Here is a 26,176-nt window from a genome sequence, read left to right on the forward strand (position 1 = left end):
ATAAGGATAATCTCTATATAAGAATGAAATGAAGTCACTCTCTGATCTTCATTGTAAACGAATTAATATTCATTCTCTCTTATTATTTGTTAATCAAACAGTATTGACTGCTACCCTCTGGAATATCCATTTTTCCAAGGCTATATAAGCCATGACCCCACCATCAAAAAACTCCTCAGCATTCAAGAGTGTTACTGAACCCTTTTTATTAAAATGCTAGCAGGATTAATAAAATGATATCACCCAGAAATTATGTCTTTTGAATTTTTTATGCCATAGTGATTATGAAATCTCAGATAGATTTGGGTTGTACTCTCAGTATAATTTACAAACATAAATAACTAGAGAACCTTGTTATCCACAGGAAATATTCTTTTGCCTTGGAGGCTAAACTATACTCCACTATAGGATACTATAATATACTATAATTTATGACAGAGACAGATATCTTTGATGAGCATAGCTCTGATTTATACATTGCTTGATCTTACTAATTTATTAAACAAAGTTATATCTATTATATACTTCAAAGCTACTATATATGATATTAACTTATGCATGGGAGACACAATGTTGGAGGAGAATTCTTGAAGTGGAATTTCCCTTTTCTGAATTAATGCTTTTTTATAATTAAAAAACCCAATAAGCACAGTAATCTTTTGCATTCTCTTTATCTTTCAATTATATGATTATGTAGCTTCTGGCACAGACTTTCTGTAATATTCTTCAATTATTATAGATGCTTTTTTATATCTTTGTTTTCAGAACTATTTCACTTCTTATAATTTGAGCCAAAAAATGCTAGTAAAAAGGTTGTTATTAAAAAAAAACCAAACTCTGCATATATTTTTTTACTTTTTGTTTCAAAAATCTGTATATGAACTGCCTATTAGACATTTCAAACAGAATAGCTCATAGATATGTTAAACTCAATAAATCCAAAAGATAATTCATTATATTCTCCCTTCTCCCATTCTAGTCCTTTTCTAACCTTCCAAATTACTGTGAGGTAAGCAATGATGTTCTCCTTCCAGTCTACCAGATTTCCAATTTGGTGTCATTTTTGATTCATTCAACCCATACACTTAATAAGTTATAAATTTACATAATGTTTTTCTCCATGCTCTAAGCAATCTAGCCTTACTAGGCATAGCATGTGCTATGTTCTATTTATATACCTATACGTACAGAGTATTCCAACTTTTATATTCAAGCCTTTGTCCTGGTTATAGCCAATGGCTAAAATGTTATCCTGTCACAACTCTGTGTTTCCTTCAAGCCTCAGTTCAAATATTACCTTTCACATGAAGACTTCCAGGTCCCTATTAGCTGCTAGTGCCTTATCCTTCAAAGTTTCCTATATTTGAGTTCTACATATCAAACACGTTGTCTCCTCAACTAGAATGCAAGTTCTTTGAGGGCCATCTTTTTTTTTTCTTTAGTTATGTATTCCCAGAACTTAGCAGTGCCTGGTATCTAAGGTAAGCACTTATAAATAATTACTGAGAAATCAATTTGTTGTCCTTGTTTCAGTTTCATCCTTAAATGCCTGAGTGACAGCTTTGTTCACCAACTTTTCTCCAAACTTATTTCTTTTTGTTTGCAAGGTGGTACTACTCACAAAATCTTTCACTATCCTTTTTATCCTCCAAGATTTTAAAGCATGAATTTATATTCTAAACCAGTATACTCTTTATCTGCCAAATTCATGTCCTTGCGAAGCTGATCAAGGCTGAATTTTTTAGACTTTCTTGGTCTCTTTGTTACAGAATTGATTTATGACAGTTAAATTTCCATATAAAACTGTTAGAATCTGTTTAAATGATCTTTCTTCTACCTACTTAATAAGTTTCATCACTAATAATCTGTTTAAATAGGCCAGATGGGAGTTGTGCTAATTGCACATTGTATCTTTTACTCAATTTAAATCTTTTTTTCTAGATTTTAAAAATAATTCTGATTTTCCTTTTAAGAAGTCTGTAGTTAGAATATACCTACACAACTGACTTCATGGATAACTTCAGGAATTTCTGCAATACATTCACATGCAGGAAGTGAGATATGGATGATAATATGGAAAGGAGCTTGAGAAGGTATACTGCGACAGGGAAGAAAACCCAAATAGAGAAGTGTCATGGAAACCCAGAGAGGAGAGAATATTCATGAAGAGAGTGGATAAGAATGTCAAATGGTACAGAAAAAAGTTTGATGGATATGGATTGAGGAAAGGCTATTGGAGGGAAGGAATAAGCAGTTATATAGGTTCTATTGTCCTTTGCAATATCTGAATTTGCAGGAAATTAAGGCAGACAGAGCTAAATGATTTGTCCAGAATTATGCAGCTAATTAATATCTGAGGACATGTTTGAAGTTGGACCTTTCTGACTGCAGGTCCAGATGAATTACTTATTGTACTACCTAACTGTCTAACCTCCTTCTTTTTTCTCCCCCCATTAAGACTGATCTATTGAACTCTTCAATTTTGGAGGGAATACTCACATTGATAAGGACTCAGATCCATCAAAGTAAATAGGATTTGATAGAATTAACTGCTTATTAAATGACTAAACCATTATCATAGCTAGAATAAATTCCAAAATAGGATTTTTATTGAGAGAATTAAAACTGAAAACCAATCTCTACATTAAATTAAATGGAACTTTGGAAAGACAAAATAAGAAAAGAATAGTTGGAATAACTCATATTTACATAACAAGTTAAGTGCATAAAATAACAAGTTTCTGTAAAACTGTTGTATTTTATAAATTACATATTTTAAGTATGACTGCCATTTTGATGAAGAAATCAAAATCCAGAAAAATTAGATAGATGACTTGTCCATAGTTAGTTTCACATTTAGAATCTGAAACCAGCTTAGTGCCATGTTCAGTGTTCTATTATAAAATGCTGTTTTTAGGTTCTTTTCAGCAATGTTCACTGATATCTGACTGGACTAATTGGCCCTGCATTTTCTGAGAGGGCAATTCTTAATATGTCATGTTATAAGATTTGTGTTTTCTTTTCTTTTCACAGAATCAGAGAATAATAGAATTTTAAACTTGGAAGGGACTTCAGCAGCCATTTAGTCCAAACTATACAGCAAAAGAATTCCTACTAAAACATAGCCAAGAAGTGGTTAACTAGCCTCTGGAAGATATGAACTACCATTCAAAGCAATCTATTCCACTGTGACAAATCTTTAATCATGAGAAAGCTATTCCTTATATTTTGGCTTGCATTTGCCTCTTTTTAATAATTCTTTGGTTCTATCCTTTGGTTCTATTCTTCAGTAAAACTGAAGAAATATGTTTGGCCACAGAGAAGAGAACTCTATTCTACATGACAATATTTCAAATACCTGAAAATACATATCATGATCACTCTCCATCATCTAAAGTGCTCTCCTCATTCCTCAGCTATGTCATGACTCAAGGCCCTTCAACATTCTGGTTTCCATCATTTGGACACTTTCTAAGCTTTGTAGATAATGCTTCAGGTGTAGATTGGGTGTGATCACATCTTCATTCCTAGATGCTATACCTTTCTTCATACAACTTAAGATAGCATTCACTTTACAATCAGATTTCTTCAACTGTTGACTATCCTTGTCTCATCATGCCCTAAGACTTAACATTTATCCTTATTAAAGTACACACTTTTAGAATGGAATAGCAAAGAATACCATTTGTTAAGTGCCTCCTAAATACTAGACACCAAATACTTTTAAAAAGCAAATATCTCATATAATCCTTACAAAAGTCCTTACAAGGACTCTTCAAGATGCAACTATTATTCCCATTTCAGAGTTGAGAACACAAAGACAAACAGAGATTAAATAACTTGCCTAAAGTCACATAGCTAATGAGTGTCTGAGATTACATTTGAATTCAATTCTTCCTAATATCAGACCTAGAACTCTATTATTGCAACCACAGCTGCTTTCCAAGGTCCAAGCTTGTCTAGATTTTTCTATATTCTGACTCTGTCACCTTATGTATTAGCTGTTACTTTCATGGTTTTTTTAAATCATCTACAAAGCTGATAAGAATGGCATTAACTCTTTATTCAAGTTATTGATATGTTATGAGGATCCGTAAACCACTCAATAGGTGATTTAGGGAAACTGAGCCATTACCTGATTTTTGAAGTCTTAGTATTTAACTAGATTGAATCCATTTAATTGTACTATTGACTAATCCACAGTTTTCCATTGTTTCTCCACAATAATAGTATGAAGGATTTTAATCAAACACTGCTAAAATCTAGACAGACCTCATCTATAGCATCCTCTGCTCTGCCAGTTTTATAACTGAAAAAAAGAAATGAGGTTAGGTTAGCATAACTATTTTTGATGAAGCTACACTGTCTCTTAAAAAAAAGATTTAAATTTGATATCACTAGCCCTCTCTGTAATTGGCTTACAGAGTAAGCTGAACCAAAATCACTGTACCTTTGTATTGTTCATACTTCCCTTTCTTAAATGAAAACAATAAATAAACTCTCTTACTAAAATGATCAAGGAGAACAGCTTGAAACAGCTTACTATGTCTTTCCTTAAAGAATATGATAAAAAAAAAACAGGGATTAGTGGCTATTTTATAACTAATAAATACAAAATAGTTTAAGGTAGGCATTCAAAAGAAAGCACATACTTTAATAATTTGAAAATATTTCTCAATTTTTTCTCTAAATGGGTTCAAAATTAAAAAATGTTCATGGGCACTAATTAGATCTTAAAATTCCAAGTTTTTTTTTAAAAGATAAGAATTAACATATGAAAATAATATTATCTTGGGTTCCTGTTACTTTTGGTACATAACCGTCTCAGCTTAAATTTATTCAGAAAGCAACTCTAACAAGCAAAGAAAGAGCTAGTCTGTCATTCTAAATTATCCATGAAAAGCATGATTGACTGTTAAAGATATCTCTGGTTATATCTGTTAAAGGCCACTTAAAATCCAAGGTTATTCTGGAAATATCTCCACTGATAATTCATTTTCTTACATTTTTGCTAGGGGAAAAACTGTCATGCACTCAAGTTACATCTGCATTGTCTTGAATGCTAATATTAACCATTCAGTTATCTAAAATGGATCACAAATAGGACAAACTGATTAAAGACTATAATATTTTTGTAATTTTGATGTGTGCATAGGTTATCTTAATCTTTCAATAGTATAACTAAAATAAGCCAAAGTTTTAAATCTTAAAATTAGATATCCATAACCAAGTAATATTCACAATTCGCTATATAACCTCACTGACAATTTCTCCAATATTAAATATGTAACTATTAATGAATTCAGCAATGGGTATACAGTGAGATGTTAATTTAAACCATGTAGAAAGGGATAGTTAAATATAGATGGTGACTCAAAAGCACTATGATCCTTATAGAAGCACATCTCCAGTTTTCCTTTCCAAAACAAAATCTTAAAACAGAAAAGTTTAATATATTTTCTACCTTGCACAACACAAGTAATCTCACATTCATCTTCACTAAGTAACATTTATTAACCACTATTACAATATTGGCAATATTCTGTGTTAGGAGCTAAGGATAAAAAGAAAAGAAACAAAATAATCTTTGCTGTTAAATAGCATATATTCTACTGTGGTGATATAAGTGGAAATGATGAGGGTGATTTATAATGCTAATTAGCAAAATAAATACACTAATTTGAGGAGGGAGAGAATACTAACAACCAGAGGAATCAGGAAAGATTTCCTGTTGAAGGTAACGTTGAAGTTGAATACTGAAAGAAGGTAATGAATTTAAAAGGGAGAACAAGGCAGTGCATCATAGGCATGTAAGACAGTGAAATGTCTATTAAGTTGGTATGTAATCAGATTTAGAAGAATTTTTTATTTCAAACTGAGAACCAAGAAGGAGGCAAAAATGAAAGAAAAGTAGATTTAGGACTCAATTAGAAGGCTATTTATAATAGTCCAGGTGAGAATTGAGGAGGACCTAAACTATCTCTATGGCAACAGCTGAGTTATATAGGAGAGAAATAAATGACAAGTTTGGAAACTGACTATAGGAGAAAAGAGAATGAAGAGTTGAGAATACTTGCCTTTTGATATCAGAGTGAAATCCTCAAACATTTATATATAATCTGGATCCTACTGAGACTGTTAACAATAGCATAGTCATTGTAGTAACAATTTGTAGTAACAAAACTAGTAGCAATCATGACATTCATTTCTATTAAGATTGACACTATTTAAAAAAGACACTATTTAAAAAAATCTAGAAACTAGATGTTTGTATGAAGAATTTCCATCACTTCCCTTAATTTAGGCCATGTAAAAATCAGCAAAGAAAAATTATGTATGGTGCTTGCAGACTTAAACTTGATACAAAGCAAAGCTGTAAGAGTTCATTATGCAATGTACTGTAAGTCTATCAACAAACCCGAATAATGTTATGAAGAGAGAGAAAGAGACAGATTCCCTGCTTTGGTCAGGGCAATATTCTAGTGCATATTGCAGTTTCCTTAACTTTCTATGATTAGTCTAAGACTTAGGAAGGCACAGAATAGATTGTGGTGGCCTGAGTGATTTTCATATGTGCATTCCAGGATGTTATAAATGAAGAACTTTGAAGTTTTCTGACTTTCCAAGAATCAAAGAGAAAGACTGAAATTTTATTTGGGTCAGTGTAGAGGGAAAAAACCTTCAGAAAGGCAAAGAGAATTATAGGCATTAGAAATTTGTTTTAAGGGCTCTAAATTACCTTTGGAGGATAGTGTTGTAGAAATATAAGGAAAGATGGATAGAATGGTCCACTGTATGAATGTTGTTCTTACCCAAATCATTCATATTGTCACCAGATTAAGCAAACAAGGTTAACTTATTTAGGCAGCAACACAATGTAGAAAAATAGGCAATTTTAAAAATGTCATTTAAACCTATAACCCAGCAGAATTCCTCACAAAAAGAATCCTCTATATATTTTAGCTACTTTTCTATTTTGCCTCATCAACATCTGCAGTCCTGTGGAGATAGTGGCATTTAAAAAGACACAGCAGGTGGTTAATAAATAGAAGCAGTTGAAAGGGATTTAACTTAAACCTCAGTAGGATGGTAAAGTACTTTGGTTTTCACTTCAGGATAGTATCAAGTGAGAACAGCTGGAAATAACCTCATTTAAACAGCTGGAATTCTTTCTTTAAAAGAGACCAAACAACCTAAAGCAAACATCTTTGATTTTTAACATATTACTTGGCCAGAAACAGATTTAAAATTAAACACTGCTAGAATTTAAGTTGTGAGCAGGAAAGGCCATTTGGTTTAATGGCCCACCTTGAGGTTTAGTAATCCTGTGTAGCTCTAAGCACAAAGCCTTGTGCTCAGCAGAATAGAAAATATACCACTCTTTTTCTCTCTCAAAAGCATCTCTGAGTTAGTTTGCAATTCTCTATTGCTAGTTTTTTTTTTTAATTCCTAGAGAAAATTATGAGATTAATGGACACATTCAAAAAAATTAATTAAATGCTGCAACTTATAACATACCAGTAACCGGTTCTTGCTTTTTTAAAAAAAAGTATATTTCCATGAAATTTCATAGATAAAAAAAACTTTCATAGCTACCCAAATATAAATCATTAATGTCTATGGTAGAGGCTCCTAAGTGATGCAATAGAGGAAGCATTAGGTCTGGATTCTGAGTTTAAATCTTGTCTCTGATGTGTACTGTATGAATGTAGTGGATGACCCAGTGTAAACCACTTAAACTCTGCCTACCTCAGTTTCCTCAACTGCAAAATGGGATACTAATAGAATCTACTTTGTAGAGTTGTTATGAGAATCAAATAGAATAATATTTATAAGGTATCTGGAACGTATTAGATGCTTAATAAATGTTTGGTTCTTTCTTTCCTCTGAAAAACTGGAGAATTCAGAATTGCCAAGTATGTTAAATGTGCAAGCCTAATTACAGCCTGGGAAAATCAATCTGCTTTTCCTATTCTTGCTCTTACCTCAATACTGTTACTCACTATAGGTCCCTAGGTGGTGTTAATTTTCTCATCCCTTACAAGCCTGGGAAAGAGGGGATGGGAGTCACAACTGACAGGCATTATTTTCTTTACACAGGTCAGCATAGCTGCTGCTTTTCCATCAGAAGGCGCTTATTTCTGGTCCCGAAGGCATGTTAATTTGGAATTAAGCCTGAAGCTCAATCTAAATATAATGGGAATACCTCACAGTATATTAAAAGGCTTCACATGAATGTATGCAGTTTAAATGCACATGCATATAATTAACGAGACACATTACCAGCAGGAGATACTAATTTGAAATGAGACACAAAAGGCTGGAATGTGCTTAGAATGATAAGAATAGAGATAAAACCTATGATTTCATTTAAATAGGGAATATTCATGTAAAGAAATTCATTTACATAGGGAATGATTTCTTTTACATAAGGAATGCCCAAATAAAGAAAATTTTTTCTGTCAATTCATATCAGCATCCTTTCTGAAACACAATCTTAGGGAGTTTTCTAAATTATTGAGAAGTTAAGAGACATGGACAGTTATATGTCTGAGAACAAATCTAAACTCAGATCTTATGGTTCTTTTGGACAGCTTTCTACCTTTCCATGCTACTGTCTTTCTTTTTCAGAAATGGATATTTAAATTATAGTACCTATACAAAAATATAGGTACTATACAAAAATACTTTATGTTGTCTACTATTTTTATTTACAGTTAAAATTCTTGAATATGTATTCTAATGAACAGCAGAAAGAGACAACTATAATGAACAATGAAGGGCAAATGATCTATGAAATACAGAATTGCTCTTTGCATTCATGTTCTAAGAACAATTCCAGAATGCTTGGAATAATAGGGACTCATCATTTCAAATAAAAAAAAAAAAAAACAACCTTTTGGATTAAAGATATATGTATATGCTTACTGTCAAAAAACTGACAAACAAATATTGATTCATGAGCAGAAGGAAAATCCAAATATCAATATGAATAGAAAATAATCATAGCTTGACATTTTGGTGCTGAAATAGTCTAATACTTTTTTCATCTTTCTCTCAAAACATTTTCTCTTTAGGATTTCTCTTGAATTCTCGCTCTCCCAAAGCATACCAAGCACATTAGTAGGAAACATAGCCAAAATATTTACTTTAAAATATTTTTCTGCCTATCAGTATAACCATATGAATATGACAAATGTCAAGATGATGCCTTCAGGAAAACAATGTATGATTTTAAAAAAAACTTTTTTTTTCTTCTAAATTCAGGTATGTACATAAGAACTTAATCACAAATTCTTCTGGTTACTACACTGCTGCAAAGATGGATATTCCTAACAGAGACTTAGCAATATCCAGTCAAATTTTCTATGAATTAGTTCCTTAGGGAGTCATGACTTTCTCACCTTTTTTAAGAAATAAAAAATACTCCTTTTATACACCATCCCTGCCTCTGCTCCAAATAGCATCTTTTAAATGTTGTTAGAAAGACTGTATTTTGGAAATCATGCCCAAATTGTGATAATTCTTCTGTTTTACAGAGAATGTATTCTATTCTTTTCAACTAAAAAAAAAAAAAACGAGAGGAAATGTATAGAGATCTGGGGACTTTGTATCAAAATATGAATAAACACCTTTTAATTATTTCTTTTCTGATGATTATGAAGAAAACTTGCAACAAAAATATGAAATGGTTAAGAGGAATGCAGTAATTAATTTGAAATCTCTTTAAATGATATGAACACAAAGAATTATTAAAATTCTATTACTCAATTCTGGCAACTGTCTGACACAACACAGTGAGCTGTCTGTGTGATTTTTAGCAAACCTTGTCACATATATCCAACTTCTACTCATAATTACTGGTTAGCTCTGAATCAGCACTTCAGAATAGAATTTATGTTCACAGAATTCCAAATTGATAGATTAATGGCCTTTAAGATATTTTAGAAACTCATCTGGTCCAATTGTCTCATTTTACTGTTGAGAAAACTTAAAGTTATGTGATTACAAGTCATGCTCCTGTTGCTGGGAGAGCTATGCATAGAGCCCAGTTATTCTGATTTCTATTTTAATATTTTCTACTATACTTTTTCCTCAAATAAAATTTTAATGAAATTTAAATTAAATAATTCGTTAAGGTAAAAGTATTACTTTTATTTACATTCTAATCACTTTGCATTTTGAAATTCATTCTTGTACAAACCTATGTCGGTAAATATATATATATATTTTTCAAAATTAATATTTTGTTTAAAAGTAACATTATTATTTTATTTATTTGAAAACATAATCATTATTTTCATTAGAAACAAATTAATAATAAGCAAACCAAATATGTAGTCAATCTCAAATTAGACCCTGGTCTTTAAACTATCTTTTAATTAAAATAATATGGGAAGGAGTCTGGGAAGAGGCAGAGTAAATCAGGAAATTCAAAGGTCTCCCAATTTCTCCCCACAGAAAACAAAATTGCACCTCAGAATACATATAGCTTACTGAAAAACAAAAAGACTTGGGGCATAATAGGGGTCCTTCACACAAGAAGAAAGACCCCAGGAGCAAAGTTTACCCTGTATAAAGTATAACACCTCCAGCTAATTCTATAGAAACAGCCTTAGGGTTAGCTAGGTTCCCAAGGAGCCTCAGCCCAATCACAAGAACTTTCACCAGTCAGGGGTCTGAGTCTGGAAAGACTGAGGTAACCTCAGCATAATAGTGCTTCTGAGACTCAGCCCTGGGAGAAAAGGAATCAACATACTAGGTGAGTGCACAAGCAGTGGGGCAAGGAAACTATTAACTGCAAATACTTATAGGAGGGTCAATTTCTTGATTTGAGGTTTCAGACCAGAATAGAGAATTGAAATGAAGCTAGAAGCACCATCTCCTTCCAATCTCAGGACCACAAATGGTTACAATAATGAATTCTCGTTTTTAAAAATTGAGCAGGCAAAGGAGAAAGAGCCCAACTATAAATAGTTACTATGGGAATAGGGAAGCCTGGGGTTCATTCTCAAAAGTAATGAACTTTGAAGTTCACTGAAGTAAAAAAAAAAAAAAAAAGCCTCTCCTACTCTAAAGAGTAATGCTAAATGGCTACCTGCCCAGAAAGAAATTATAGAAGTACTCCTAAAAAAGTCTTTTAAAGTCAAATGAGACCTACTGGGGAAAAACAACAACAACAAAAAATCTATCCAAGAAAAACAAGATCATGAAAAAGAAAGTCAACCAACTGAAAAAAGGAGATCCAGAATCTTAAAAGAAGAAAATGATTCTTTAAAAATTAGAATTGGGCAACAGGAAGCCAATGAAGGTATAAGATACAGAAAAAAATATAAAGAATGAAAAAGTAGAAGTGAAACATAAGAAAAACAATAGATCTGGAGAACAAATATAAAAGAGAAAACAAGAAAATTGTACTATCTAAAAGCTGTGACCAAAAAAAATGAACCTTGACACAATAATACAAGAAATAATCAAAGAAAATTGTTCTGAAGTAATAGAACAAAAAGGGAAAATACAAACAGAAAAGTCCACCAATCACCGTCTCAAAGAAATACTAAAAGGAAGACAGATAGGAATATTATTGCTAAATTATGAAAACCCCAGATGAAAGAGAAAATTTATAATAAACAGAAAAAATCAATTCAAATATGCTATAGCTACAATTAACATTGTACAAGATTTATCAGCAGCTACGATAAAAAGACTGTAGATCCTGGAATTTCATATATCAGAATATTATATGCAGAAAAATTAAGTATAATATTGAATGAAAAAATAAGGATACTCAATGACTTCATTTTATAGATGAAGAAACTGATATAAACAGGGTTAAGTGACTTGCCCAGGGTCAAATAGTTATTAGGTATGTGAGGCCAGATTTGAACTTAAGAAGATGAACTTAGGAATCTTCCTGACTTCAGACCCAGTCCTATATACTTTTACTTTACTCTAATTTTTGCATTCCTCAACTTCCTTGCTATAATGTATGGGAGCTAGATTTAACTTCACCAGCAATTTTGCTGGATGTCCTTTTCCTTTTTCCTTTATAGTTGTTATTTTTTCTTTTCCTTTGTTTATTTAGCATTTATTTAGCCTTTTTAATTGTTTTATGATACAATGTGGAAAATCGGTATATATCCCATCTTTGATTTTGTCCCTTCTACCGATGGTCTCTTGCCTTCACTTTTAGGTTATGAGCTTCCCTAGACTTCTGCATCCTTCTTTCATCCTCAATGGATTGTTTCTTCAAACCATAATATAAAAGTGATTTAAAAGATAAAGAATCTGGTCCAGTGAATAATGTTGAATGGCAGTGGCAGACAGACAGACAGACAAACAGACAACAAGGCCATGCTGAAGGAGATATGGGCTTCAGAGGCCTATTAGTTGGAAGATAAGAAGCATAATAGGAAAAAAAAAGCCCTGAAAGTCATTTTTCAGGAATTCATACAGGAAATTTGCCTGTTGGTATTAAGAAAAACTTGTTAATGCCAGATTCAATCTGATGAATTTGCAATGAGACCTGCTGTTATTTTTTCCTGTAATATTTCTGCTCTTCTTGTTTTACTTACTTTGTTTGCCATACTTCATATTATTTTATTCAGTGGAGGGGGGTGGAAAACAAGAATCAGATGCAACCTTTTACTCATGTACTTTGGCAAAAAGTATACAATTAATTCTTAATGATATAGATTAGAATATTAATTTCATTTAAAATTCAATTTCCCTGTTGTGGATTACTTTATTATTTATTAAAAATCATGCCCTTTTGCTAACTACATAATTTTATTTGAAGTGTTTCTTACTTTATATAATCAGACAAGTACTATGAAAGTAAATTTTTTTATTAAGACACTTCCAAACACTGATTTTTGGTAATGATTGTTATGTAGTGTTTTCTACCCTTTGGACTATGAATCAATGACAGCAAAGGAATTATGACTTTGTATTAGTAAAATAGAACTATTTATCTCATCAAGTAATAAATACAAAAACATACTTTCTAAAGACTGAATAAATGATATGATTAGCACAGGGACTAGCATATAGTGGGTATTTGGTAAGTTCTCGATTTTGATACATATGCTACTACTTTTCAAATAAATGTGGAGATTATTGATAGAACTTGTTTGTTGGTCTTTCTTAATTCTAGTTTATCAACCTCTCAAACTATTCTCTCTAAACAAAGACATGGTCAGCCATGTCACATTCCTCTCCTCCACTGTTCCCTACTGCTAGGATCAAATATAAAATTATCTTGTTTGGATTCTGAATCCTTTTATAACTTGGCCTTTTATTACCTTTCTAGCCTTATAACGTATTTTCCTTCCACATATCCTGTGATCTATTGACATTGGCTTCCTTGCTTTTTCTCCCACAAAGTCTCCATCTCCTCACTACATATTTTCACTGGCAGTCTCCCATGCTTGGAACTCTCTTCTTTCTTATTTCTGCCTCTTGGCTTCCTTGATTTCCTTCAAGGTTTGGCTCAAGTCCCACCTCCTCTAAGAACCTTTGCCCAGCTCTCCTCAATATTAGTACCTTCCCTCTGAGGTATTTCCAATTTATCCTGTTATATATCTTATTTCTATATATTGTCTCTTTTGTGAATTTTGGAGAGCAGGGGATGATTTTTGACTTTTGTATACATTTAGTATAGCAACTTATATATGATAGATGTTTAACTTTATAAAATCCAAATTTAAAAGCATTATTAAATTCATAATATTTTTGTCATGTACTTTCTTAATTGACAAATACTAATGGTATGACTATAATGTTGTTTGCATGAATTTCTTATCATTTAAAAATTATCTCCATATTACAAGTTTGCTGTCTTCTGATTTATTCTAACAAGGTACAACCCAAGTATAACACCACATTAGAATGAAAATGTTTGTTTTCTAGAAAATAAAACAAAACTAGTACTCCTTCTATTCTTTTATTAAATAAATAGTATAAATGTGATGGTTAATTGTGAATCACATGGTTTAGTATAACTTGCACATAATAAAGTTTTGGCCTTACCAATAACTTTCAGCAGAAGAAGGCATGTTACATCCAAATAGTAGCATGTGATGGACAGTATCCATGCTGGCATGAGGCTTGAAATCAACTATAAGACAAAATGAAAAATGGGCATGAATGAATCATATTCTTGAACTATCAATATGATGAAGATATTACAATGCTCTCATTATATGATTCCTATTTGTTTTTCCTGTAATCAGTATAACTTAATACTTTGACATAACAGGATAATAAATTATGAGAGAGCAAGGAGCAGAGGATTACTGGTTTTGAAGAATTCCATATGAAGTCATTCCTCAGCATATAGAAGACAGGCTGTTTTTAAAGGAACAGCATTAATGTACTACTACTTACAACCTAGTCTTTTATAATATTTTCCCTGTCAGGTTACCATATAGTGCTAAATGATAAAAAATTTTATACTATGCAAATAAAACACTGCATGAAATAGAATCAAAACTGAGTGGTTAAAAGCTCATCAATGAGGCTAAGAGAATGCATATGAAATCTTCATAAACACTGGGATCTAAGAAGATATTGAAGAAATGGCTAAACATGAAAAAATACATATACATTATATCTATATATGTATAAATATTTACATATGTATATATGCATCTATACATATGTGTATATGTACATATGTACAATAGGATCTAGAACTAGGAGAAATTTTAGAAATCAAGTTCAACAGTCAATTTACAAGTAAGGGTACTAAGGCACTGGGGTGTTAAATGCATTTTGCAAGAACAAACATAGTAAGGAGCAATCAGAAATCATCCCCAGACCTTTTTATTCTACATTCTGTACCTTTTCTACAATATCACACAACCTCCAGATGAATAAGAATATGAAGGGTACTCAGTCTCAAATACTCAAGAATCAAATTATTTTCCTGGATAAGTATTCTGTATTTTGTTTTGAAAGGTGATTGAAATTCGTTCATTAAATCAGTCTTTTCAAAGTGAAGAAATTAAAGAATATACATATATATATGCATATATATATACATATATATTGTGTGTGTATGTATATGTGTACACTTGGAAATTTTAAATAGAGACAATTGTGAAAAGTTGGTGATGCCAGATTCAATCTAATGAGTCTTCAATGAGTCTTTCCTTTTATTATTTGCCTCATAGCAGGAGGGATAGCTAGTGAAAATAGTCAGGTAGTGGAGTAGCTTGTGTGAAGAACAGCAAGAGTCCAGTATTACTGAATCAATGAGTACATGTGGAGGGGAATAAGGTGTAGGAAGACTAGAAAGGTAAGAAGGGGCCATATTATAAAGGGCTTTGAATATTATGTTTGATTTTTACGTTTGTGCCACTAATAGGGAGTTACTGGAATTTACTGAATGGAAACTGATATTATCAGACCTGAATTTAGGAATATCAATTTGACAGCTGAGTGGAAGATGGATTGAAAGGGATTGAAAAATGTATTGTTAAGGAGAACAACAAAAGATTATTTCAATAGTCCAGATGTGAAGTTGGGAGCCTGTACCACATTGTACTGTTGCAGTGTGAGAAAATAGAAGATGTCATAAAGGTAAAAATGACAAGATTTGTATATGAGGAGGTAGAGACAGAATGAAGAATTAAGGATAACACCAAAGTTATAAGCTTGGGTGATTGGGAACATATGGGTACTCTGAACAATAACAGTAAAGTTAGGAAGAGGAAAAGATTTTAAGAGAAAGATAATTCTTTTAGACAGATTTTAAGGTATCTATAGGCTATCCAGTTTGAGGTGATTAAACAAAATTAGAGAAACTAGACTGGAAATCAGTTAATAGGTTGGGACTAGATAAGAAACCATGGAAGCAGATGAGATCACAAGTGCAACAGTATAGAAGAAGAGAAAAAAAGTCAAGACAGAGTCCTGTGGGTCACCATTACCATGGTTAGTGGGTATGACCTGGATGAAAATCCAGCAAAGACAACAGAGAGAAATCAGATTGTAGGAGAAACAGTCACATAGAGAACCTAGAAAAAATAAAGTATGAAAGAGAAAAGGCTGATTAGCATTGCCAAAGGCTGCAGAGAACTTATTTCTGATAAGTAATTAGAAAAAGACAAAAGATTTGGAAATGAAGAAATCATTTAGGGTTTGGAGAGAGCAATTCAAGTTGAATCATGAAGTCAAGAGTTAGATGGTAAAGCAAGAGGAGATAAAATAGAAGTTTCTACTGTGGACAGCCTTTTCAAGTTTAACCATATGAGGAAGAAGAGATGAAGGATGAATACTAGAAGGCATTGGCAAATCAAGTTCAGTGCAGTTAAACAAACATTTACTAAATACATGCTATGTGCTGGGCACTGTTATTAAGTGTCTGGAATATAAATAAGAAAAAGACCACTCCTGACTTCAAGAAGCATACTCGCAATGTACAAAAACAAATGAGAGTTCTGTAAGGATAGGATACAAGGACATACTTGTAAGCAGGGAAGTTGTCACTAGTCAGGGAAAATTAAGTATTAATAAGAGCATGGGGATGATGGAGGAAGCAATCTGCTGAAGACAGAATGGAATGAGATTTCTCGTATTATAGTATGAATTGCCTTGGCAAGGAAAAAAGGATATTTTTTTGTGTGAAACTGAGGTAAAAGAAAAAGTGGCAGAAGGAATGTGAGTGATGTGAGATAAAGAACAGAGAAGAAGATGGAACTCTCTAAAAAATAGTCTCACTTTTTCAGTGATTGAAGATAAAAGGGTGATGGTAGGAAAAGCTATGAGAGGGATGAAAAAGTCTGGGAAAGTAGTGAGTGGGATAGTGAATCCATTAAGGAGATATAAAAGGATTGAACTGATTCAGTGAAGAATCAGTTAAGATTATGTCATGTAAAACTTGAAATGATCCAGTCAGCATGGTTTCATGAGTGAGAGTGAAGGCAATAAATGGTGAATGTAATCCAAGACTGAAGTTTGGAAGGAAACAAAAACTTCTATAGAAGAAAAGCAAGGAGAATTTGAGAGAGAAGATAATTATAGAATTAAACTTGTTCACTAGGGGGTCAAGATGGGAAAGGATATTATCTGGGGTGCTGTTTGGTGAAGCAGTGGCTTATTTCTATTTTGCTTTGAATTTTGGTCTAAAAGCTGATTGCTCATCATTGCAATGAGTTTGAAGGATGAAAACTTCCTGTATTTCCACAGCTAAGTGACTTTTACATAACATTAAGTATCAGAGATTTGCCCAGAACTTGAAGTGATTAAGCAACTTGCCTATCATCACACAGTTGACCAAATGCCAGAGGCCTAAACTCAGTTCTTCCTAACTCCAAATCGAACTGCTTATCTAGTCCTTAAGGCTGTCTCTCACACAGTAGAAGATATTAGATAAATATTTGCTGAAGTCAAGATTTAAGAAAAGTCAGTAGATTTAGTCTGTCATGAAATGAAAGGTTAACCATTTTATTAGCTATTCTAATTTATTCTTCTAGGTTGTTAAAGAAGGAATTGATTCTATAAAGGTTTTGGAAATGATACTGAACTGAACTTTGAGAATTGTAAGATAACATACTTCAAAACCAGGATAAAGGCTTTTGTATCTGAGGCACATCTATGACAAATTTCTTACATGATTTATGGCAATACGATGGATAGGAATTTTGTAGATTTTAAGGGCTCTCTAATCAGACAGGCTCTAAACTGGACTAAATGAATGTTTGACATAGAGTTAATGCTTATAATTAGAGACAGCAGTTCAAGTCATCCATTACAGATGTATGATCTAGTTATTAGATTTCTGGATCTTTACTCTGCAAGGCAATGGGTTTTTAAAGGGACTCATAGCCAGCGATATAGGATATTCTTGGTAAAGGTTTGACAGAGCTAGTCAATTCATTAAAAATCAAAAAAGAAAGTAAAAGTAAATTCAGAAGAGGGCCCATCCCTATTGAAGACAGGATGAATCAAGGAGGCTGAACAATGAATATACCATGCAAGGTCATAGTTCAAATTGCAGATCAAGAAGTACTTTTAATAAAAAGCAATTTCCAGACATCATTCTAAGGCAAACGCAGACTATTATCAAGGTTATCCACATTCTTTGTTTTATTTGAGGCAAATACTAAATATAAAGCATATTCTTCTCTTCCCTTCCCCCTTCTCTAATGCTGTCCTTAAGCCCACATTTTTTCCCCTAAGATTTCAGGGAAAATTTTATTTCTATTCTCTTTTTGAGCAGTTGATTTCCTGGAGTGTACAGAGACAACTAGATGTGTGTGTTTTCTTTTCCTGTCCTGAACTATCAGTTACCTGCTGTGAGAGGTCTTTCTCAGGAGACCTCATGAAATCCAGAGTTGGGAACTGATTAAGATTGGAGTTCTCATTATATAAGCACATTGCCTTCATTTCAATTCTGTTGTTTGGTTCTTTGTTTTGGTATAAATGAAGTCATTGAACCTTTACAAGTTAATTTTCAAAATTAACTTGGATCTTGGATATATAATGTCCTCTCATTCATTAGAGGCTTATTTTTTAAGAGAGAAGTGCTGTTTTTAAAATATATTAGTATTTTCAATTGCATGTGGAAACAAAAGCTGGATAGCTTTTGCATGGTAATCAAGCTGCTGAGTTCTATCAGTCTTGGCTTAAGTATTCTGTAGAAAATGGTGTCATGGGGTTTCAAATCTTAACTCATCATCAGTAATTTCCCATGTAATTCTTCATTCTTTCTCAAAGAATTCAGTAATTAGATCTTGAGCTTTCTTTCCAAAAACAAACTTTTCTTTATCCGGAGGAACTCACAATTGTGTTTTTGAACACGAGGGCCTCTTATTTCATCAATCTCCTCAACTCCATGGCTTCCATTTTTGTTCCAATTCAGCCAAATACAACAAGATCACAGTTTCTGGCCATCACTTGTAATTATTTTACTCCAAGAATTCATAACTTCTCTGATCACATTTTCCCTTTGCTTCATTCTTCGAAAATCTCTTTTGTACTCAACACTGCACAACTTTTCTTCTTCATGTTTTATCACCTCTGCTCTAGCTTCTCTTTATAATCTTGACATTGACTGACCAACTCAATTATACCCTTCCAACTATACCTAGACCTATCATTAGTTCTGAAATGCCCCTCACTCAAGTAAATGATGTTTTTCTATTCATATCCTGTCATCGTGAACCAGTAAAATCTTATAGTTCAAGTATCTTTTCCTAATCTAAGTGTTTAAAGTCATTATGTAATGCCTTTATGGCCACAGAGAAAAAAAAATTGCCTTGGGTGGAACCAGTTTCTTCTGAGTATAATATGTCCAGTAGTAACAATATGAAAGTTTTCTACTACATAGATCCAATTTAGCTATTGTCTCAACAGTAAAGTGTTCTTATGTTAAAAAAAAAAAAGAAAGATTGAGTTGTAGAAGTCCTTTCCTTAATGATTAGTTTCTTATATTTGGTGATATATAAATGATGAAGCAAAGTAGATTAATCATTTTGTGTAAATCTGAAACTCTTCAGTGTATTTCCTTTTCACCAAAGTCCAACATCCCAGATAATATTCACTCATTCTTATGGCATTGCCATAGTTTCAGTATCTTCTAGACTATGAGGCAGAGTAAGTTTTTACCTGAGCTACTATTGTAACCCATCTCTGGCAGGCAGCATCCAGTTTAGTTGCTTGGTTAAAATATAGACTAGTGGATTATTGTCCATCCATGTATGAAATTCAGCTTCAAACCTATAATCTTTAGACTTCTCAATGACAGTTCACCTTGAAGCTACAGATTGACACAGATACACACAGATTTCAAGCAGGAAGAGACCTTAGAAAGCACCTACTATAACCTCATTTTATAGATATTGGGCTCTTCCTGTACAGTGAAATCTATCATGAGAAGAATGGATTGATAATGTGTACTTAATCTAAAGCTTTGAGTCTTTTTTACAACTTTTTTTTTTCAGAAAAGAGGTAGCCGTTAATACATTCAAGCATTGGACCAACTCACTGTCCTCCTGCTCCCCATCTCTTCCCAGTAGAAAAATGGAAAAGTCGTCTTTTTCAACAAAGTGGTCTGTCTGTTTCTTTCAGCTCTTGGCTAGAACAGACTTTTCAATTCAAGTAGGTTATTCTTTCTCTGAGGCACCATGCTCTTAAATCATAGAACAGTTATTCCTAGCTGTCTAGCCAGGGCCCTCAGGCTTTATTTATTTTTACGAGGATTTCTAGTTTTCTGTGATTTGACTCTTCAACAAAGACCTCACTCTAGCATAGAATGGGAATCCTTTACAATTCCCTTCTTTAATCTCAATTGAGTATTCTATGATCACAAATTCATTTCAGGAGTGTTCTGTGACAGAAGCCCTATTTATACTGACTGCAACTGATTCCTTGCAGTTATTTTTAGGCACCCCTCTACTGTGCAAATAAAAGTAAACCAACACAAACCTAAACTCAGAAAGTGGAAAGGAGAAAAGAATACAGACTTTCCCATCTGATCACATTCCTAGGTTTCCAAAAGCACTTGCAACAGCTGAGTCTTTCCAGGTTTCATCTTTTCTTATGCAGTTTTACTGAACTTTACACCTCTAAAATGTATCTTTCTCTCCATTCATTCCCAACCTTTTAGTTCACATGGTCTTTCCACTTTGCCTGGACTTTCAAAATAACTTTTAAATATATCTTTCTTCTTCTGTTTTCTCCTCTCTCTAAATTACCCTCCACACAACTCAGACTAAAATCCTAAAACTCCAGACCTGACCAATCACTTCAAAAATCTTCATTGTCTCCTTTTTGCCTCTGGCATAAAATAGAAAATCCTCTGGTAGTCAAATATTTTCAAATGTTGTTTTCACTATTGGTTCAAGCTTACTTAATATTAGCTCTTTATGTACCTTCTTTTCCAGTAAAACTGGTCTGCTAGCTATTCTTTATACTATAAATCCTATTTCCGCCTGCATTCCTTTCTACAAGTGGTCCCCTATGTCTAAAAAATGTTCTCTTCCTTATTTCTGCCCTATAGATCCTCAAGGTTCCACAAAAGCACAGTTCAGATTCCTACAGGGGTTAGTGCTTTAGCTTTCTTGTAATTACTTGTTATTCTTTTCATGGAGAGTGGCTCAAAATTCAAGGATCTCAGTGCTATCTAATCAATCAATGAGCATTTATTAAGTGCCTGTTATGTACTAGGAACTACAGTAACACTGGAGATAGAAAAACAAAAGTGAAATAGTCCATACCTCAAGGAACTTACATTCCATGTATGTATATGTAAATGAAATCTGAAGGTGGATGATAGCAGAGGGAGAAAACAGGCAAGGCTATATGTATACAAATAGTTCTCACTTGATATAAAATTCAAATTTGACTTTATATAAAAAATTCTAAAAGAAAAACACCTATGTTAACTTTATTGCATAATAATATTTTCTCTTTTTCCTCCTGCACTCTGAGGCCTCCTCCTCTGCTCTTCCACCAATAAACCCACCTTTAAATCCTCTTTCTCCCCCCAACCAAATGAAAACAGAATGGAAGAACAGAGAAGCACAGATAAAGCAATCTGGGGTTTAGCGTTAGACCTTCTGTAGAGAGAGAATACTCCTGTACACACACACACACACACACACACACACACACACACACACACACACACACTTAAGCTAAACTAAGGAACTTATATTCAGTCCTAGAATCAAAAGGGGATTTATTGAGTAGGAAAATAATATAGTCAATCTTTCACTTTAGGAAAATCACTTTGGCAGTTGTATGGAGAATGACTTGGAGAAGTTAGAAATTTGAGGCAGAGAACAATTAAGAGACCACTGCAGTTTCATATGAATCTTTCTTATAACTATGCCCTAAAATGGTATTTTGTAGCATACATAAACTCCCAAGGGGATTAATTGGGGATTAGAAGGCATTTTAAAATCTAAGTCAGATAGTTTTATGAGGTAATCTTAAAAAGTTTCATAATATATTCTGAAATTCTTACAATTGGGAGACAAGACAAAGATAGGAAGACAAAAATAATGATCATGAAAATAGGAAGAGCAACAAAACTAAGTGCCACAGAAGTCAATGAAGGAGAGATATTGGCTACTTGTTATTCAGTCATTTTTCAACTGTGTTTGATTCTTCTTAACGTTATTTGGGGTTTTCTTGACAAAGACGCTGAAGAGATTCACCGTCTCCTTTTCTAGTCCATTTTACAGAAGAGAATACTGAGGCAACTGGGGTTAAGTGACTTGCATAGGCTAGTAAATGTCTAAACAGGACTTGGTCTCAAGTATTTCTGACTCCAGAACTGTTTTTTTTTGTTTGTTTGTTTGTTTTTTAATGTACTATACTATCTATCTGTCCTTTATTCACTACTATAGGAACTTAAAATGCCCACAGAGATGTGAAAAATTAAATTCTTTAAAAAGTAAATCTGGTTTAGGAATAAAGGTAACAGAAATAGAACTATTCAACATATACTTAAACATTTCAAAATCAAATTTTCTCAGAAAAATTCTATTATTCATTAGTTAGAATTGTATTAATATCATCAATTCTCAAAGGATATGAACATTTAGGACACATTTTCAGAATCCTAGGAATTCTAAGACACTGTTTCCTAATACTGTATTCTGAAATAACCTTGAAAGAATATAATTCACAAGTTGATACATCTTTTTTGAGGGGTCAATAACTTGTGCAGCTTATTGCAAATCAAAAGAAAACCTAAACAGGACAGTTTCACAGAACCTTTCCATGCTCATATTAGATCTCAGTTGATGGGTTGTACTCAGACTCAGGATATTTCTTAATTTCTCTGCTAATAGCTTCTGTTTTTTTAATGCTTTATTAAATGCTTGGAATAATGATCCTTATGTATATACCAAACTCCTCCTTTTTTAAAAAGAAACTAATCAGTCACATTAAGTGGTAATAAAATAAAGTCCTCTAACTTCCCTCTCAAAAAAGCTTACCAGAACTTTACATTCTGTCCAGAAATAAAAACTAATTTAAATCATGTTAATTTAAATTATCATTTATATAGACATATAATATGGGTCAAAATATATTTCCTACTAGCTATCTTCATTTTCAAAAGAAATGGTGAAATATTTAAATATTTATGTAAGTATAATGTCAAGTACAATTCATTGTATTTTGAAGTGAGTTGAGAAATATCTCCAGAGAAAAGTACTGTCACATCAAAATGTAAAACTAAAATAATCTTAAGCTCTTTAAAATAAAAGGAGTAAAGTGATTTCATTGAATTGTATGCCACTGATGGAAAAATGAAAACTTAAAAGATGAGAATGACAGGGTCATTCTATGGATTTTGTCCACCCTGATTTATCATGCCTTGCTTTGAGAAATAAGACCTTGCCCTTCATGAATAAGGTTCAATGAGCACCAGCTACACAGAAGAACGACATTAAAGGCCTCTATACCGCAGTGACCAAAATTTAGATAAAACTGTTTTTTAAAGAAGTTTCACAAGAAATTCTCATCTTTACTTTTTTCACATCACATGCCAAAGAAAGAAGTGGCAGACCCAAAAGAGAGAGGTCAGAGATAATAATGAAAAGAATTGAATCGAAGTATACAATCTGACAGGCAGAATAAACAAAGATTGCCTCAGAATGGTGACAAAAATGCTGAAAATCCTAAAGGATTAAAAATGTCATAGATGTTCCTAACTCAATAATAGGATGTCAGTTGTTTAAAAGAAAATGATTCTTCACTCTCCATGGGTGTTAGCAGTTTCAATTGCCTTCTGGGTACAAAAGTAGTAAACATTTTCTAAAAGACTAAGCTGTGAAACTGCAAACCTAAAATTCTTGCCTGACAAAACAATTATATTTTAAAGACTCCAAAGTCAGGAAGAAGCTGACTTAAAGTCACCTTAATTAAACAGAGGCTGTTGAATCTTAAAGTAAATGATTTGGGCAAAAAGAGCACCAAGTAGCCAAAAAGGAGAAATAGTAAATATAGTTCTGGATGACATGTCAAGCAAATGAACACATTTATTTCTTGATTTCTTAAAAAAAAAGCTTATTCTTTGCTGCATAATATTTTGGAGGATTTTATATACATATATATATATATACACACATACACATATATACATATATATATACTATACATGTACGATCATTTAAACATATTTCCATATTAATTATATTGTGAAAGAAAAATCAGAACAAAAGAGAAAAACCACGAGAAAGAGAAAGTTAACAAATAACAACAAAAAAGGTGAAAATTGTACGATTGAATCTTTAATCAGTCTCCAAAGTATTCTCTATGAATATGGATGGCAAAAAAAAAATCAGGTTTGAATAAATTAGAATTCGTAAGTAATCACTTTCATTTAGTTATTTTATGATTAACATTATCTTATATCCAAAACCCTGGGAAATGATATTAATTAATTATATTTGAATCACAGAATATAAGAGTTGGATAGGACCTCAGATCACCCTATACCTGACTCTAGTCTCTGGTGAAAACCTTGAAAGACTGAATGGGAGGGGGGAGTTAGGAGAGGACAGATACTCATTCTACTTTTCAACATCTTTAAATATTGGGAAGTTTTTCTTTTTGCTAAGCTTAAATTGAAATTACCACAATTTGGCCTTCTATCCCTAATTTTGCCCAATAGCAAATTTAGCCCATTTAGCCCATAGCCTGGATCTATGGAAAAATAAAACTAATCTATTTTTTAGGTGACAGTTCTTGACATACAGAGTTATGTTTTCCAAACCAAATATTTCTATTTGATATCTATCTACCTATGACAAGACACAAGTCTCTGATCTAATACAAGCCTGGTATAATGCCCTGCTACAATAATCAACTTGTTTTAATGACTTTCAAGTTCATGGATTAATATCTTCTGTTACTTTAGGGAATTTATTTTAGAAGAAAAGTTATTAGTACAATCACTTAAACTATCAAATCTTTTTCCTACAAGTGTTGTCTAGACCCTTCTCCTCCTCCTTGTATTTTAAGAGTGATGTTTGGAGCCCAAACATGAATCTTTATTCATATTTTCCTCTATTAAATTTCCTATCATTCAATTCAATCCATTATTCTAGTTTGTCAAGATCTTTTCCTATCACCCTGCTTCAATTTTATTTTTATATTGACTAATAAGAAAAAGTATACTATATACTATTTATATTATAAGCTAGAAATTTTATTTTCTAGATTTTTTTCCTCATTTATGTGATGTTTTAAGATTTACAAAGTACTTTTATAACAACTTTGCAAGACATGTAATAAGTATTACCCCCATATTAAAGATGAGGAAATAGAAAATACCCTTTCTCTGATGTTCAGAGAAATAGTAAATGAAATGCTTGAGATCACAAGGCTTGGCAAATGATGTAGTTTGGAATCTGAATCCATATTTTCAAATTTCAGGTTTAGTGTTTTATTATGACATTCTGATTTTCCATAGTTTTTATATTAAAATTATATTCATAAGAATCTCAATTAACAGAAAAATGGAATCAACATTTTAAACTTTTTATTCAGCTTAACATTTGCTTCTATATCTGGAATTATCCTGTCAGTTCAAATGTTATTGCTTTCTACCAAAACCACTGTAAAATTTACATAACTACAAAGAACTGTTTAAGTTATAAAAATCAGGTTTGAATAAAGGAAGATTTTAGTGCAGTTATTTTAGAAGGGTTTTCATTTAAAGGAAACCCATATATTTCCAAATAATTCTAGTCATATTTCTAAAATAGTTTTAGTTTTGATTTGCAGTGACAAGAGCAAAAGAGACTACTTATTAGCTGTATACATGTCTATCTTAGACAATTTTAATAGTAAAAATCCTCAAATGGTGATTTTTTTCAAACATCTATTTACAATGAGGAAAATAGGATAGAATAAAAAATGTGATATAGATAATCATATTGAAAATTTGTTCTTGCAGTTTTGAAATAACAGTCCAAAGATAAAAAATCAAACAAACTAAAATGTTGTGTCTCATTAAGTATTATCTTACAATTTCTAAAAAACTGAAGATATTTCAAAAGCTATACATCTGAATAGGAAGTAATGACACACTAAATTGTAATTTAAGTATATGATATGATCAACTTTTATGTTCATTATCTTGCATTTGGACAAGAAAGGTTCAGATAAATGTGAAACCCAAAGCACTATAATCCATTTGTGAAGATAT

General features: G+C 32.3%; 1 protein-coding gene across 8 annotated transcripts in view; it reads right to left on the reverse strand.

Moving 5' to 3' along the window:
* Window positions 1-26,176, reverse strand: part of PAM (peptidylglycine alpha-amidating monooxygenase) — a 355,927-nt gene that overhangs the window by 153,923 nt on the left and 175,828 nt on the right. For all 8 annotated transcript variants that reach the window (XM_051995235.1, XM_051995226.1, XM_051995250.1 and 5 more), the window contains one exon: window positions 14,032-14,119. In XM_051995235.1, the coding sequence (XP_051851195.1) occupies window positions 14,032-14,119 (88 nt within the window). The remainder of the gene's footprint in view (window positions 1-14,031; window positions 14,120-26,176) is intronic.

This window comes from Antechinus flavipes, chromosome 1 (genome assembly GCF_016432865.1).
Source record: "Antechinus flavipes isolate AdamAnt ecotype Samford, QLD, Australia chromosome 1, AdamAnt_v2, whole genome shotgun sequence".
Classification (NCBI taxonomy): domain Eukaryota; kingdom Metazoa; phylum Chordata; class Mammalia; order Dasyuromorphia; family Dasyuridae; genus Antechinus; species Antechinus flavipes.